Source organism: Xyrauchen texanus, chromosome 33, assembly GCF_025860055.1.
Source record: "Xyrauchen texanus isolate HMW12.3.18 chromosome 33, RBS_HiC_50CHRs, whole genome shotgun sequence".
In the NCBI taxonomy this organism is placed as follows: domain Eukaryota; kingdom Metazoa; phylum Chordata; class Actinopteri; order Cypriniformes; family Catostomidae; genus Xyrauchen; species Xyrauchen texanus.
The window spans coordinates 11,090,535-11,107,630 of NC_068308.1; the positions used below are offsets into that span (position 1 = coordinate 11,090,535).

The 17,096-nt window shown below is 35.8% G+C and overlaps 1 protein-coding gene across 6 annotated transcripts in view; it reads left to right on the top strand.

Moving 5' to 3' along the window:
• mapta (microtubule-associated protein tau a) overlaps nucleotides 1-15,655 on the top strand; it is a 53,604-nt gene extending 37,949 nt beyond the window's left edge. For 2 of the 6 annotated variants that reach the window (XM_052102857.1, XM_052102860.1), the window contains 9 exons: nucleotides 2,393-2,468; nucleotides 2,856-3,118; nucleotides 3,828-3,920; nucleotides 4,605-4,697; nucleotides 5,026-5,118; nucleotides 5,587-5,679; nucleotides 8,818-8,899; nucleotides 9,062-9,168; nucleotides 12,790-15,655. In XM_052102857.1, the coding sequence (XP_051958817.1) occupies nucleotides 2,393-2,468; nucleotides 2,856-3,118; nucleotides 3,828-3,920; nucleotides 4,605-4,697; nucleotides 5,026-5,118; nucleotides 5,587-5,679; nucleotides 8,818-8,899; nucleotides 9,062-9,168; nucleotides 12,790-12,987 (1,098 nt within the window). In that variant the 3' untranslated portion in view covers nucleotides 12,988-15,655. Of the gene's footprint in view, nucleotides 1-2,392; nucleotides 2,469-2,855; nucleotides 3,119-3,827; nucleotides 3,921-4,604; nucleotides 4,698-5,025; nucleotides 5,119-5,586; nucleotides 5,680-8,817; nucleotides 8,900-9,061; nucleotides 9,169-10,670; nucleotides 10,816-12,789 lie in introns of all 6 variants that reach the window. The other 4 variants (XM_052102858.1, XM_052102861.1, XM_052102862.1 and 1 more) reach the window with 4 other exon arrangements.
• The last annotated feature ends 1,441 nt before the right edge of the window (nucleotides 15,656-17,096 follow it).

Genomic DNA, 17,096 nt, shown 5'->3' on the forward strand with positions numbered 1-17,096 from the left:
AGAGAGTTTTTAAAATCTCCATTTTACTGGTAGTATGCGCTGTGTCTTGATTTAAAGGGATATTTCACCCAATAATCGAAATTCTGTCATCATTTACTCACCCTAATGTTACTCCAAACCCATCTGTCTTCACACAGCTTTTTGCCATATACTGTAGTGAAGTCGAATAGTGAGTCTACTATGTATATCGAGCTCCAAAAAGGACAAAAAACACCATAAAACCACAGTAAAAGTAGTCGAATAGACTCGGACACTGTTTTCCAAGTCTTCTGAAGCCGTACGATCACTTGGTGTTATGAACAAACCAAAATGTAATATGTTATTCACCCTCAAATTAAATCATTGAGGATCTAGGTACAGTCTGCATTGCCCAATTCAAATATGGCGACTACGGCGCTGGCTGGATGTCAGTGACATCAAACCTCATTGGTTCTTGAGTGTCCCGTGATGGAGCATCATGACATATTTTACTTGGATGCCGCATATTAGATTTTTAAGGAAATAGCAACTTTCGGTCTACTCATCACAAAGTGATTGAATATCTTTGGAATTGTATATGCATTCAGAATATAGTGCATGGGTCTTGTAGATTACATTTACTGTGGTTTTATCGTGGGTGGGGGGTTCCTTATGTTTTCCATGGTAGAAAGTTTGGAGCAACATAAAGGTGAGTAAATAATTACAGAATTGTATTTTCTGGATGAACTAAAGGGATAGTTCACATAAAAATTGCAATTCTCTCATCATTTACTCACCCTCATGCCATCCCAGATGTGTATGACTTTCTTCTGCTGAACACAAAGATTTTTAGATGAATATTTCAGCTCTGTTGGCCCTTACAATGCAAAAGAATGGTGACCAGAACTTTGTAGCTCTAAAAATCACATAAAGGCAGCGAAATTTAATCCATAAGTCTGCAGTGGTTAAATCGATATCTTCAGAAGCAATATAAGTATTGGTGCGAAACAGATTCATATTTAAGTACTTTTTTACCATAAATCTCCACTTTCACATTATTTCATGTTTTGAAAGTGAAAGAGGAGACTTATAGTACACCCACACCTATCATATCACTTCTTAAGATATGAATTAAACCACTGGAGTTTTATGGAATACTTTAATGTGGCCTTTATGTGATTTTTGGAGCTTCAAATGTCTGGTCACCATTCACTTGAAATATTCTTCTAAAAACATTCACTTGTGTTCAGCAGAAGAAAGTCATACACATTTGGGATGGCATGTGGGTAAATAATGACCATTTTCATTTCTAGGTGAACAATGCCTTTAACAGTAGCTTTCCTCTTACTCAATGGGAAACACATTATTCACACTAAGTTCCACATTGATTTAATTTTGATCCCTAAAGAGGTTTCGGAATGACAGCAGTTTGTAAAGGCAACTGACAACAGTTAGCATGATGTTAAAATATACAGATTAATTAACTTTAGTTGCACCTGTTATTTTTGCTTCAGTCTTGCTTCATGTGGATCAATATAATTATTGAAAGTGCTTCAAAAGTGCAATAAACTTTATGTTTGAATAGGCAAACATGCAGTAGGCCTATAATTAAATGTAGTTTTATTTATGGGTGTTTCTTCAATTATGGGCACTGTGGACTTAACTTAAAAGAATGTTCTTTTTTTTTTTTTTTTTTTTTTTTTCTTAATTTTTTATGAACCAACATATGTAATTTCCATCTCAAATTATGTCTTTTTTAAAATAAATTTTAAACATGTTTGAAATCAAATGGCAACTCCTAAATGGTCATATTTTCAGACTTTTGCATAATTTGACAAAATTACAGCTTGAAATTGATGCAAAATGGAATTGATGCACAATACAAAATTATATTCTGTTCCTGAGTGATATTTATCTTGATTGTCCTTTGTTTTTGTCACACGCCACAACTGACAGGCAGTCATAAATTGCGTAGAAATTGATATAAATAATTTTCACACAATAAATATTCTAGTGATTTGTTTAGAAATTTGCTTTAAACATGTCATTATTAATAACTAGTTTATTATGAATATTCATAGTTTAATATTAATAGTCTGGTTTTGGACAAGGCTAAAACAATCAAATCTACATATTAAAGGCATTTGAAAAGCAATTACTTAAAACAAATAATGAAGACATGTTAAGAAGATTACAAGACTGTTTTAATGTGACCATTTATCAGAAAGAAAAAAGTCAAAATCTCTTAGTTTTAATAACAACCAACCTCTGAGACATAATAGTGTCTGTATCTGAAGAAACCCCCTTATAGAAACTGACCATCAGCTAACCGTTGTGTTTTGTGAGGCATTCATGAGCCAGTATGGAATATATATATATACTAAAGTCTTTCTATTTCTTAATATACTTATTGTGTATATTCCTATATTTCTAGGCTCCTAGTAGTGTTAGACCCCATGCTGCTGGTACGAAGATTCCTGCCATGACTGCGGTTGCCAAAAATGGAAAAGGTAAGGAAAATTACTAGAGTTAATTAACCATTTTAAAATAAAAGATACAAAATTATTATAGACATTTACATTTAATCATTTTGCAGAGCCAAAACGCAGTTTCAGTGTTGACGCAATTAATGCATTTTGTCTTTGTAGTGCAGTTCACAATCACTTGATATAATGAACAAACCGTAATCCTAATTGTTTTTCACTTTCAAATAAAGCCAAATCATTGATAAACTATGTAAACAGTGCTAAATCAGATACGGCAGTGACATCGATAATACTTACTGTATTCTTGTGTGTCTTGTCACCAACCGCCATGACATCATGAATAATCAGCATATAAATGCACTCATTGGTGGATATAAAGTAATAACCCTTATAACCCTATATTGTTTCAAGACTCTCCTAAGACTCCTGAGACCAGCGGGCACAGCAGCCCTGGCACTCCCAAATCCCCTGCCAGCAAGGCTATGAGTGGCAAGCCTCTAGCCGGCACAGGCAATGAAATCAAGAAGGTAGCAGTGATTCGCTCAACCCCTAAATCTCCAAAGAGCCGTTCTCCAACTTCACTGTCTGCTGCGGCCCCCCTACCTGACCTAAAGAATGTTCGCCCAAAAGTCGGCTCTACTGACAACCTAAAGCATCAGCCTGGAGGTGGCCGGGTAATTCATTTTGAGTTGATTCAGTTTGTGTTCTGTTTACATCTAAAGACCTGACATGCATTCTTGTTCAGGGATAAAAGGAAGTTAGAAAACAGCAGAGCAACAGTATACACTTTGCAAACATTTAGCCATCAGCCACACCGCTGTGGGAGGCGTTTAGAGGTACATTTTAATATGAGGACGCTCAAGGAGCTAATGTGACATTAAAATGTGTTATCAATGACATTACTCAACTCACACAACTCACATGAGGTGCATAAAATAAGATGTTTTAACCACTCGATGAAGATTTAAAGGAATATATATGTAGTAGAAAATGCACTATTTGTTTACATTCTGAATTCATGATGCTAATATGCTATATGTGGTCATAATATGTGCCAGTTACACTGTTATTGTAATTTATGATGACACTGTGCAATGCATACTATTGCAAAGATGGGTGTATTAAATATTTTTTGATTTTTAGATTTTTTGCAAAATCCAGACAAAAGAATGATAAAAAGAGGCATGTCTTACTTTGGGCAGTTCTTTTTTTTTACTATCACTACAAAGCATATAAAACTATTCAGAGCATCCATTACAAATATCCACTGTACCAATGTGTACCATTGAAAATTCACCAGTCGACCACCCAATTGTCTCTATCTCTTTCCTACAACTAAATTGTTTAAAGTCAACTCCCTTCCCAATGTTCTGTCTTTTACAGGTGCAAATTCTTGATCAGAAGGTGGACTTCAGTAATGTCCAGGCAAAGTGTGGCTCCAAAGCCAACCTCAAGCACGTACCAGGAGGTGGCAATGTGAGTAACTATAGAATGAACTGAACACTTAAGTGCATTTGTCAGTGGCACATCAAATCATTACCAGTAAACTGTCACTGTTTGCCAAATGTTAGCTATAGATTTCCAATTCTTAAAATGAAAATGTACCATCAAGTGGTTCTCAACTGGTTTTGCTTCAGGACCCAGATTTTACATTGGAAATTTACATGGCGACCAATGCTGTACTAAACACGTAACCCACTTTCATTTATTCTGGTTTGTGTTTTATTTTCACTTCTGTAGTTTTGTTAATGTTTTTCGAGGATGAGGGCATGTCACACAACTTGTCCATGTTGGCATCTGCTAGTTTGGCCAGCTTCTACCAAGTGAACAGATGAATTTACAGCAAAATATGGTAGAGTTTGATTGGATGTGCAGCCTTTGACGTCAACAACAGGAACTGGTCTGGGAAGCCTTTTCTCCTCCCTTTAAAAACTTAATAAGCCTATTTATCCCTATCAGAACTGACCCTCATTTTTATGTTTATTACACACCTGTTGAGAACCACTGGTCTAAACAACCTAAATATATGCCATTCTAAAGTTGCTTTTGGGAAAATACTCAAAAACTTGATAAGATTGTGGCTTCATGAGAATCTGAAACCTTTTGCATTTAGATGCCTTCCATTGTTCATGAATACTTCCCAAAATTTGTTTCAAACAGGTGCAAATTCTTGATCAGAAGTTGGACTTTAGTAATGTCCAGTCTAAGTGTGGCTCCAAAGACAAAATCAACTACTCACCTGGAGGCGGCAATGTGAGTTACTATGGGATAGAAACACTATCCAGACCTGGTTCACACCTTCATTCATTAATTCCTTACCAAAAATATTTAACACATTGGTCCTTTCCCTTCTTCTGGATGGCGACCAAGACTAATCAAATTCAAAGTCCCAATCATCCCTTACTAACTCGAGATGTTCCTGAGGTGTTCCTCATTCACGATATAACTTCATATGTAGATTCTCTCAGGAGCGAAGAAGTAGACTTCAGCTGTTCTGGGGTCTTTTCTATGTTGTTCTTCCTGATTTTTGCCTCACAGAAAAGATAATTGTCTCTCTTCTTCGACCTCTGCACTCTTTCAGGTAAAGATTCTTGATCAGAAGGTGGACTTCACAAATGTCCAGTCAAAGTGTGGCTCCAAAGACAATATCAAACATGTACCAGGAGGTGGCAATGTGAGTAACTATAGGATGAACTCAACACCCTCAGTCTTGGTTCTTCCTGAAGTTATGACCATTTGTGGAAACCTTGGGACTAACCATTCGGACACACTATTCCATCAGTGAGAGGACCTTTGCCACTGGGGCAGTGGTGGCTCAGCGGTTAAGGTTACTGACCAGAAGGTCAGGGGTTCTAGCCCCAACACCACCAAGACACCACTGTTGAGCAAGGCCCTTGAACCTATCTGCTCCAGGGGTGCTGTATCATGGCTGACCCTGCACTCTGACCCCAGCTTAGATGGGATATGTGAAAAATAAATAATTTCACCATGTATATGGCATTATACAATGCAGAAATGTATGTATAATGTGTGACAATTGATCAAATTATTTATTATTTATTTTATTCTCGTTCATCTCAGGGTTCTTTTCTGCTCCCTATTGGCAGATAACTCCTATTCCCCAAACTGTTTACTCTTTCAGGTGCAAATTCTCGATCAGAAGTTGAACTTAAGTACCGTGCAGGCTAGGTGTGGTTCCAAAGATAATATCAAACATGTACCCGGAGGTGGTAAAGTGAGTAAACACGGGACCATATGTTGAATGTGGTGTTATTTTAACCAATAATGATACTAGCAAGACCTTAAAGGAATAGTTGCCCCAAAAATGAAAATTCTGTCTTCATCATTTAACGGAATGGGTTTGGAACAACATGAGTAAAGGTGAGTAAATGAAACAGACTTTTCATTTTTGGTTGAACAATCCCTTTAATAGAGTTTTAGTGTAACCCTGTAATATTTGCTGTTTTTGTGGTGGTCAGTTTATGAATATTTATGTTGTTAATGCATATTTTATTGTTATTAGTTATTCGTATTTCACATCATGCAAGGCCTGACATCCCAAACCCCCTAAAACCTCAATCCATTGTAAACATAAAGCCATTTATCACAATTGTCATTCCTCTTTATGTACTAGTATTGAGAAGTGATAAATGCATTTTATGCCATTTACAATCAGACGATCTAGAATTGACTCAAATGACCTTGAGCGACCTTAAGCTTTGGAACATTTTAACATGTTATAATAATAATAATTGTTATATTATATAGATATGTTATACTGTACAATGTACATTTACATTTATGCATTTGGCAGACGCTTTTATCCAAGGCGACTTAAAGTCCAATTATTACAAGGACAATCCCCCCAGAGCAACCTGGAGTTAAGTGCCTTGCTCAAGGACACAATGGTGGTGGCCGTGGGGTTAGAACCTATAACCTTCTGATTAACAGCCCTGTGCTTTAACCACTATGCCACCATATTTTTTAATACATATTATATGTATGTATTAAAAAATAATAATAACTGATAAAGAAAACATGTAATACACTTTCCATATCATTTGAAGGGTTTGATTTTGCTTGTATGTTTTTAAAAAGCCTTGGTCCTTTAAAAACCGGATGATTGGACCACTATTCTAACCTTGTATTACAACTGCCCTGTAATTAAGGATATTTAGTACTGTTACTAATGTACCAGCAAGTTTACTGCTATTATCCATAGAGATCCTAAAGCACTGAAGCAGAGTTGCTCTCCTCAGCACAGAGGGGGCTTGTTATACCACTCTGGTCAGCCGAGTGTGCCTTTTGTGGTGAGCAGTTGTCTAGAGACGAGAGCTGACCTCACCCTGAAGACACTGAGGTCTTTTCATAAAAATACAAAAAATAAAAAAGCTGTGGCTGTGAGATCATTGGATCTATTTTGGGAGTAGGGATGGGACACAATTGTACTGTTCTGATGTTGCATCCTCAATCCATAGTCTGAAATAAAAAAATCATAGAAATGTTTTAGAATAAATGAGCACTTAGAGTTTTGTTGCTTTTAGTCCATGTCTATTAACTTTGAGGCAAAGTGGATAATTAATGTGTTTTAATCACACCTTGAGCTCTGGTATGTTATCTTGTACATAAATGTACTGGGAAAGACCTGTTACTTTCCCTGCCCTTGGGGTTATTTGATAACATCACAATAATCGGAATCAGATAACCTTTTGCTGTTATGAAGTAATGCAATAATTTACACGTTATTTCTTACGTATCCAGTTATAGATTTTACATTTACATTTATGCATTTGGCAGATGCTTTTAACCAAAGAGACTTACAGAGCCCTTATTACAGGGACAATCCCCCCGGAGCAACCTGGAGTTTAGTGTCTTGCTCAAGGACACAATGGTGGTGCCTGTGGGGATTGAACCGAAACCCTTCTGCTTAACAGTTTAGTGCTTTAGCCCACTACGCCACCACCACCTCATAGGTTCTGTCCTGTTGTTACTTGAATAACATATATGATTTTATTTTAATTTTGTCAGTGCACATGTGTGAGCTGAGCAATCCGACAGCAATAGAGCACAGAGATGAGCGAGTGTATGTATCACACTCTCTTATGTCCTCACACTCAAGTTGCACTGGTTAGCCTGTCAATGATTTTCTTATTTCTATAAAACATCGGAATGGACCAATTCACTACATTTACTTAAAATTTCCAGCGCTACAGAGGAAATTTTTGGAGATGTGCATGTTTTAAAAATGTTTTTACGATGATGGTTTATGGGCATTTTAACAAGAATGAGCAGTGCTGTGTGGATTAATTCTGAAATATAATCTGGTACTGATTACAAATGACATGACTTCAATTGTAATCTAACAATCTTTTAGGTTAGAATGATGCGACAGATGAAACATACAGTTACAATAATACAGTAATAATAATACTAATAATAATACAGTTTATCTATATTTTTAAAGCAAGATATTCCAAATGAATATGAGCTGGCTAGCTTGAATGATGTAAATACCATAAATGCGCACATTATATAGTGTCATTAGGGGCTGAGCCCCCCTATGATTTAAAGTCTTGAATCGCCCCTGCCTCCAAGTGCTTCTTCAGATTTGATTTGGAGATTGGATATGATTTTTGCAAGGCAAAAATTGCATTTCTTAGTTATTTTCCCCACTTCTCTCTTTGAAAGTCAAGTTATTTTTGTACACTGTTTTATGAGGAACAAGATCACAATGTCTTTGTTGGATGCAGTGCTACCTGGCTAGGACATCACACATATTTTTAGACCATAACATTTTGGAGCATGATTAAGTACACACTTGTTATATCCATTGGGTGACTGGTAATGTAATCAAGAATGTAATCAAGTAATCCAAATAAATGTAACTGTAATTTGATTACGCAAAAATATAATGCAAATATAATGTAATCCAATTACAAGTAATCCATTTGTAGTCTAATTACATAATACAGATTACATGTAATCCGTTACTATCCAGCACTTAGAACGAATCTATGAATGTATCTGACCAAATACCATTCCTATAACAAACACATCATTATTTTTGTGTGGCGCTTCATCCATGTAGATCTGGAGTTTTCCAAACTTCTGTTAAACTCTGCCAGTGGATGAAGCTGGTGGCGACTGCAAAGAGACACTTCGATTTGGAATACGTGACAGCGACACCCAGTGTTCAGAACTTGAATTTTCATATCGAATGCCTTTTCCAATTAAAAGGTTATTAGAGTGGACGTGGCCTTGGTGTGCTATAACTTTCTAACCAATTGGAATTACAGTTTTCTAGCTAGACTGAAAGCACTCACAACCCTGTCATCAGTTACCTTGATGAATATTTACTAGTTTCTTTGTGTAGGTTCAAATCCTCCACAAGAAGATTGACCTAAGCAACGTGCAGTCAAAATGCGGATCGAAAGACAACATTCGCCACAAACCAGGTAACTGATCAATTTCATTAAATCTATTTCAGATTTGATATGCCAAAGAAAACAAATTCATTGCTCAAGCCATGACTCGAGTTATATAGCATTTTGAATGCTTATAAATAATCATCCGTTTGATTTGGTTAAGTCATGAGAAATGTAACCTGCCTCTTAAAGGTGGAGGAAACATTGAGATCAGGTCAGAGAAGCTTGATTTCAAGGCTCAGCCAAAGGTTGGCTCGATGGGCAACATCAAACATACAGCTGGAGGAGGCAACAAGAGGGTAAGCCAAGTCTTCATCTGATGCTATATTATTTATTCTCCACTTCTGCTGAACTCACTACACCAAAAAGATGAAGGAAAAAGTTTATAAATAATTATCATTTTAAAACCTAAATCTTGTCTCAAGTCCACTCTAGGTTTACAAAGATTTCTGTTTGAAATAGCCTTTGTATTTGGACATGTTGCCTAGGTAGGCAGCTGTCTTGGTTTTGGAACAGGGCTCATAAATGCATGTTCTTTTCATTTCTTTTATTTCCATCTTTTCTGTTCAGTTCATTCTGTAAACATCTCCATTATTCTAAAATCATCTGATCTGTTCATATGAACTCCTACACTGAAAACTACAAATGTACTGCATACATTTATTTCCTGCACATTTTGTTTTATTGTATTTTGAAATGCTGAAAAAAACCTTATTCATTAAAGTAATAGTTCACCCAAAAATGAAAATTCTCTCATCATTTACTCACCCTCATACCATCCTAGATGACTGTATGACTTTCTTTCTTTTGCAGAAGACTATTATAAGACTATTAATATTATAGCTCTGTTGGTCCACACAATGCAAGTGAATGGTGGCCAGAAATTTGAAGTGCCAAAAAGCACATAAAGGCACGATAAAAGTAATCCATAGATCTCCAGTGGTTAAATCCATGTCTTAAGAAGTGATATGATAGGTTTGGGTGAGAAACAGATCAATATTTTTATATATTTTTTACTATAAGTTCTCCTGTCTGCCCAGTAGGTGGCGATATGCATGAAATATCTGAATCTGAAAGTGAAAATGGAGATTACTAAAAAAGATCTTCTCAAAAAAAAGTTTCTCACCCACAATTATCATATAGTTTCTGAAGATATGGATTTAACCACTGGAGTGCCTTTTAACATTTTGGTACCATTCACTTGCATTGTATGGCCCTACAGAGCTGAGATATTCTTCTAAAAATCTTCGCTTGTGTTCTGAAAAGAAAGACATACACATCTGGGATGGCATGAGGGTGAGTAAACAATGAGAGAATTTTCATGTTTGGGTGAACTATCCCTTTAAGATGAAGTGTGTCATTTCTGTGCCACTCGTGGCGGCAAACAGAATTGGACAAACATTAACTATTTTCAAACCAGTTTCTCGAACACTTTTTCCATCTGCAGATTGTCCCGCCCCATATTGGTTGAGTCAATATTGATGTGTCAGGTTGTGTTTGTGATTCTAAAACAAACAGGGCAGTGTTTTAAATGCGCCACAGATCCCGTCTTTACACTTCTGGGAATCAACATACTTATAGTTTTCTCTGCATATTAAACTGGTATAGGAGAACCGATTTTATTGTTGAAAAAATGACACACCTCACTGTTAATTTAGATTTTTATTCACATTTGTGTTGCCATCATTTTTCTTTTTTGTTCACCTTTACGTTGAACCCACATCATTTTGTGTTTCTTTATGTTTTGGTTGACCATGATGTTCATGTAACTACCCATCGCCCATCCGGGGTTGGACTTTAGAGAGAAAAGGGGAGAGGGGCAGACACACCCAAAGATGAGGGCTTCCTCACCCCAGACCCCTCAGATACCCCCATCCTCTCATCTGCCAGTCTGTCCCCAGAACCCATCCACATCAGCAACCCCCAGATAAGGATTGAGGACTCCAGTAAGTATTCAGGCAGACATTGTGGGGATAGCTGATCCAAAGATGGAACATTCTGTCATCATTTACTTACCCTCATGCCATTCCAAACCCCTATGACTTTCATTCTTATGTGAAACACAAAAGAAGAAATTTTGAAGAATGTCTAAGTCCCTCTTTTCCAAACAACCCAAATTTGAAGTAATTCTTCCTTTAATCATGATGTCCATTGGGTGTTCCTGAGAGTACAGAGAAGCTTATTAATGCAGCGCAGCACTAAAAAATATAAGTTTGAGCGTTTGTGAATGAGCTTCTCTCATGCACGTGCAACGGAAGGCACTACCCAGTGCCATTGTAATAAAAGAGGGACCGTTCTTCAAAAAGAAAAAATATTTTAAATTCCACATAAGAAAGAAAGTCATATAGGTTTGGAACAACATGAGGGTGAGTAAGTGATTACAGAATTTGAATTTTTTGATTGAACTATCTCTAATCTTATATTAAGACATTAACATAAACTTTTTTATTTTGATCCCCTCAACGATAGGGATCAATTTGTGCCATTCAGAAATCAGGAATCAATTAACGACTCAATTAACTGAGTCGGTAATCAGTGTAAATAAAAACCTTTTAATTAATTATAATTTAAATAAAACACTTAAAAATAAACCTTTCAGTACGTGAAAATGAAGTGATTGAAAATTGCATTTTTGCTTGGAATTGCAAGCACACACAATGACATTCATTGTAAAATCTAAGAAATGTATTGGTGTGAAAAGCATCTTGGGTGCCATCTCCTGGCACTGTAGAGAGGGAAAATCAACACTTCAAATGGAAAATGATAATAATATCATTATATTTTTTGTTCATTGCTAAATTGTATATATATATAGAAATTCATGGTATTTTATACAGAAATGTTTTGATATTTCAAAATTGATTTGTGTGTCTATTGCTGTATCTCTTCATACACCATATTTCACATTCTTAATTGCTTCATGCATTGATTATATTATTATCCGTTGGTTTTCTTTTATAGATCAGTCGATCTCTTTTATTTTTAAAACTAATAAATTGGCTCCTAAAGTGAAACACAGGTAACGGGTGTCATCACAGGAATTGTATATGTAAGATGTAAGAATGTCTTTTAGATATTCAAAACAATCTGGGTTACAGTGCTGCACTTACAATGAAGGTTAAGTTCTTTAAATATTAAAATATGCACTATTTTAAAAGTATAGTCAGAAGACGTAAACAATATGTGTGCTAACATGTTTTTAGTGTGATAAAATCACAAAAAGCTGCAAAGAACTTTACAGCTCAAATAATACAGTTTTAACAGAATATTTAATCTAAGTGCTTTTATAAAATTAAAAGCTTCACATTTCTACCTTTTAAACACATTCTGAAAGTGAAAGTAGAGATTTATAGTAAAAAAGACTTAAATATGAATCTGTTTCTCACCCACACCTATCATATCACTTCTGAAGACATGGATTTAACCGCTGGAGTTTTATGGATAACTTTTATGCTGCCTTTATATGATTTTTGGAGCTTCAAAGTTCTGGCAACTATTCACTTGCATTGAAAGGACTTACAGAGCTGAAATATTCTTGAAATATTTTGGGGTATACTATCCCTTTAAGTAGTCCATTCATTTGTCACCGGGGTCAGCGAGGCCGGGTCGAGTGCATTACTTTGGGTTATACAGTGCAAGTGTGGCATGCTCTGTTGGATACTGCACTTTTTGGTGAATTTAGGAGTGCATCTGGAGTGCTGATTTGAACATAGCCTTGTAGTTTCAAGAATGCATGATCTGATCTTGTATGAGTATAATACGGTTTATGGGGATAGCGCCATTTAAAATGGATTTTCAATGCGCAATTCTGTTTTAATCTCAGTCCAAGAATTAAATTTCTGCTCTGAGCCAAAATAAACCCTGCACACTGCCGTTCACCTCAAGTGTTCCTTATTAGTTTCTATATTTTCTTTTCCCAGATTGAGTCACACAAACTGATGTTCCGTGAGCAGGCCAAAGCGCGAACCGACCATGGCGCAGAAATCGTGTCTCTAGAGGAGTCGCCACATGGCTTGAGCAACGTTTCCTCCTCTGGCAGCATCAACATGGCAGATCCGCCTCAGCTTTCCACCCTCGCAGACCAGGTGTCTGCATCTTTGGCCAAGCAGGGCTTGTGATTGGACCACACCACCACCCAAACAAGCCACTAAATCCCACACCCCTCCTTTCCAAAAACAACACACCCATTCACATACCTGATACGGTAACATTGTAACTCTGAAAACCGTCATTTTGTTGCCCAGAAAACATTGTCAAGAAACCTCTGGCAGACACTGTTCAATTTTGTAATAAGTATGATTTATAGGCCAATGAAGCGGTTTTGACTGTGAATTATGTATGGATCTGCCTGTCCACTTGTCCCTTGCTTTAAGTCAGTGTTATTGGTGAGGATTTTTTGTCCTACAATCTCCTTCTCTTGACATTAGTAGATATACAGTATTTAGTAGCACAAAATTACATTATTGTATTTTCATCACATTTTCTTTTGGCATGCCAATTTAAGCCTTTGGTTTTAAATGTTTAAAGGCTGAATCAGATTAACATTAGATTTGAAATCACAAATAAGTTGCTTAGAAGCACCTAAAATGAAAATCTGAGCATCTTAGAGCACCATGTCTTCAGAAACAGAAACTTAAAGCCCTGCCATCCATTTTAAAAGATACGTAAGGCAAAAGTGACAACAACAACAAAAAAAAAAATACAAAACTGCTTTGTGTAGAGAGCTGATTGCTTTTTGGTTCTTTCATGCTCTTGTGTGTGCCATTGATCTGAGATTACACTTCTTCAAGATCCCCCTTGAGATATGTCTTGCAGTAAACCATGAGATTTGACATGAAAAAACACTTTTCTTACAGTATTATTCTGTGGATATGGGATGGTTATGATATGGAAACTGTCTTAAATTACCCATTTTTGTCATTGCTTCATTGAAAATGCCTCTCCTACTTTTACTTAGTTCTTTAACATTGGCAAGTAACAAAACATTAAATTGATATTGATGCTTTTTGCATAAAAGTAAATTACGGTATCTTAAAGTTGTAGCTACGTACATGTTTTAACCAAGTTGGATATGACAGATGTTTTTAAGGACAAGCTGCATGTGTTCAATTTATCCAAAGCAATGATTGATTGATATTTTATGCATAACACTGCCAATAGTTGTTCCCTTTTATCACTTGTGTGACGGCCAGATCTAATTTATGAGATGAATTGCCAAACTGTTCTCCTTAAAGGGATATTCCGGGTTCAATACAAGTTAAGCTCAATCAACAGCATTTGTGGCATAATGTTGATAACCACAAAAATGTATTTAGACTCGTCCCTCCTTTTCTTTAAAAACAGCAACAGTGAAGCACTTACAATGGAAGCCAATGAGCCAATCAGTAAACGTTACAATAAACACTGTTTCAAAAGTATAACGACAAGACGTAAATAATATGCATTTTAACATGATTTTAGTGTGATAAAATCACTTACTAACATTTTCTTTGTAAAGTTATAGAGCGTTTTACAATTCCGTTGCCATGACGATATTATGTAAACAAACCCTTAAACCCTAAAATGACTGTTAAAAACTTTACAGCTCAAATAATATATGAGTTTTAACAGAAGAATTAATGTAAATGCTTTTATAAAATTAGAACCCTCACATTTCTGCCTTTAAACCCTCCAAAAAATTGGCCCCATTCACTTCCATTGAGGGTGCCTTACTGTAACCTAAATTTTTGCCTTTTTTAAAGAAAAGGAGGGATGAGTCGACATTACTTAATGCTGCAAATGCTGTCGATTGAGTTTAACTTGTACTGAACATGGAATATTCCATTGTAAATTGCCCATCACATTTATTCTCATAATAAAATATGTTGTATTGTTCTTCACAAAACATCTACTGTAGCACAAGCATGCCCATTAAAACTGTCTGATCTTTTGAACACTTCCTACTATTACATCTTAGGGTGTTCTATTCAATTGAATGATGATGGAATGTCCTCAACCAATCATATTTTTTTAATTCTCTCCCTTGCACTGTACTATTGCAGAATGTTTAATGAGCTATGAACCACTCCACACTATATTTGCTCCACACTATCTTTGCTCCTTGCATGCTTTTCATGTAAGCAACCCGAGATACTGCGTTGCCTCTTACACGCCTTCTTACGTAAATCCCATAATCGCTGACGTGCTTATTAGGATACCTGTTAGATAGTGGTCGAAAAAGAGCACTGTACTCATTCGGCAACCTCTGTTTCTTTGTGTTGGAGATGAAGCTGTGTAACTAGCATTAGATATTAAATGAATGTTTATTGTACGTTTATGACTGTATGTTTCTACAAGGACTTGATGAGACTTAAAAAAAAAAAATCTGAAAAGTTCAGAGATCATGCTTGCAACACTTTTAGCTGCATGTCGAGTTGTTTTAACGTGGATTTGGCAACACGTTTCTGGACGTTTTCTGACTTGGGTTGATTTCGGTAGGTGAAGGTTTTGGAAACATGATTTTGTTCCACTTGTGGTGCTTTTGTAGGACGAGGATTGAGAGTTTAGCTGTTTAGTGGAAAAAGAGAGTCGGTCCTTTGGTTTAAATGTCTCACTCTATAGCACATACCACATGGTTCTGGGTGCAGTTTTGTCATCCTGTTGTCATTTACTCCATATCCACCATTTTTGCAGTTTTAAATTTTAGCTTGGGAACTGTGGTTGCCAATATTGTTAATGTGTGTTTTATTAATAACTGGTTCACAATGATTCTTGTTTATGTACATGTGAATTTGGAAATAAAGGATATTAAACTATTTAATGTGCCAATTATTATCATTGTTAAGGGGAAAAGCCACATTTAACACACTTAATAGCAAAATAAACTACCACTTTCCTAAACACCTGTTTGTCACTATGAACTGCAAAATTGTCCTGTTTCATGAGGTCATCCAATATCTAAAAGTGGATTTAAGGGGATTTTATCTAACATTTAATAACTAAAAATGTATGTTGCTAATGAGAATCCCTGATATTTTCACATTTATTTTAAGACAGACTACTTGGCCATTTTCAAGGTTTTATTGAAGGTGATTAAATCAAGTTTTTCAATAACTGTCTAATAAGTGAAAGAAAAGTATTTGGGGTAAAAAGCCCCCTTGTTGCAGGGGCTAGAGGTCCCAAATCAAAAGACCCACTCTTGGAGGGAACAGATATAAATAAATGTTCAAATTGGGCTCATATTGACTGATACCATCTCAAACTGATTTTATGGTATCTTCATTTGTTACTAAAAAAAATAAAACATATATATATATATTCATTTATATACAGATACACTGTATGTGTATATATCTCGCTGTCTCAAAAGTATTTGCATAAGTGGACAAATACTGTCCTATAACTAGCAGCCCTTGTGTGGGGTAAAAAGCCCCCTTAACACTTTTCTTTTCTCCAATGAGGTTTAATTACATTTTTAATTTTAATTAAAAAAATAAAGAACAAATGGTTGATTCTTTTCACAAAAATGTTGTTCCCCCATCATCATTCAATAAAAAGACATTTCTTTTTTAAAATGTATTTATGCTGCACTTAGCAATGAGAAACATCTAATTTTCCTTAAAGGGATAGTTCACCCACAAATAAACCATTCTCTCAACATTTACTCAACCTTACACCATCCCAGATGTGTATGACTTTCTTCTGAACAAAAACAAAGATTTCTAGAAGAATATTTCAGCTCTGTAGGTCCATACAATTCCAGTGATTGGTGACCAGAACTTTGAAGCTCAAAAAGCACATAAAGGCAGCATAAAAGTAATACACACGACTCCAGTAGTTTCATTCTTGTCTTCAGAATCTATATGACAGATGTGGGTGAGAAACAGATCAATATTTAAGTCCTTTTTCACTATTAATCTGCATCTTCATCTCCACTTCCTTCTTTTGTTTTTGGTGATTTGCATTCGTCGTGCATATCGCCACCTACTGGGCAGGAAGAAGAATTTATAGTGAAAAATAACTTAAATATTCATCTGTTTCTCACCCACACTTATCATATTGCTTCTGAAGATATAGATTTACCACTGGAGTCATATTGATTACTTTTATGCTGCCTTTATGTGCTTTGTGAGGTCCTACATAGCTAAAATATTCTTCTAGAAATCTATGTTTGTGTTCAGCAGAAGAAAGAAAGTCATGCACATCTGGCATGAGGGTGAGTAAATAATGAGAGAATTTTCATTTTTGG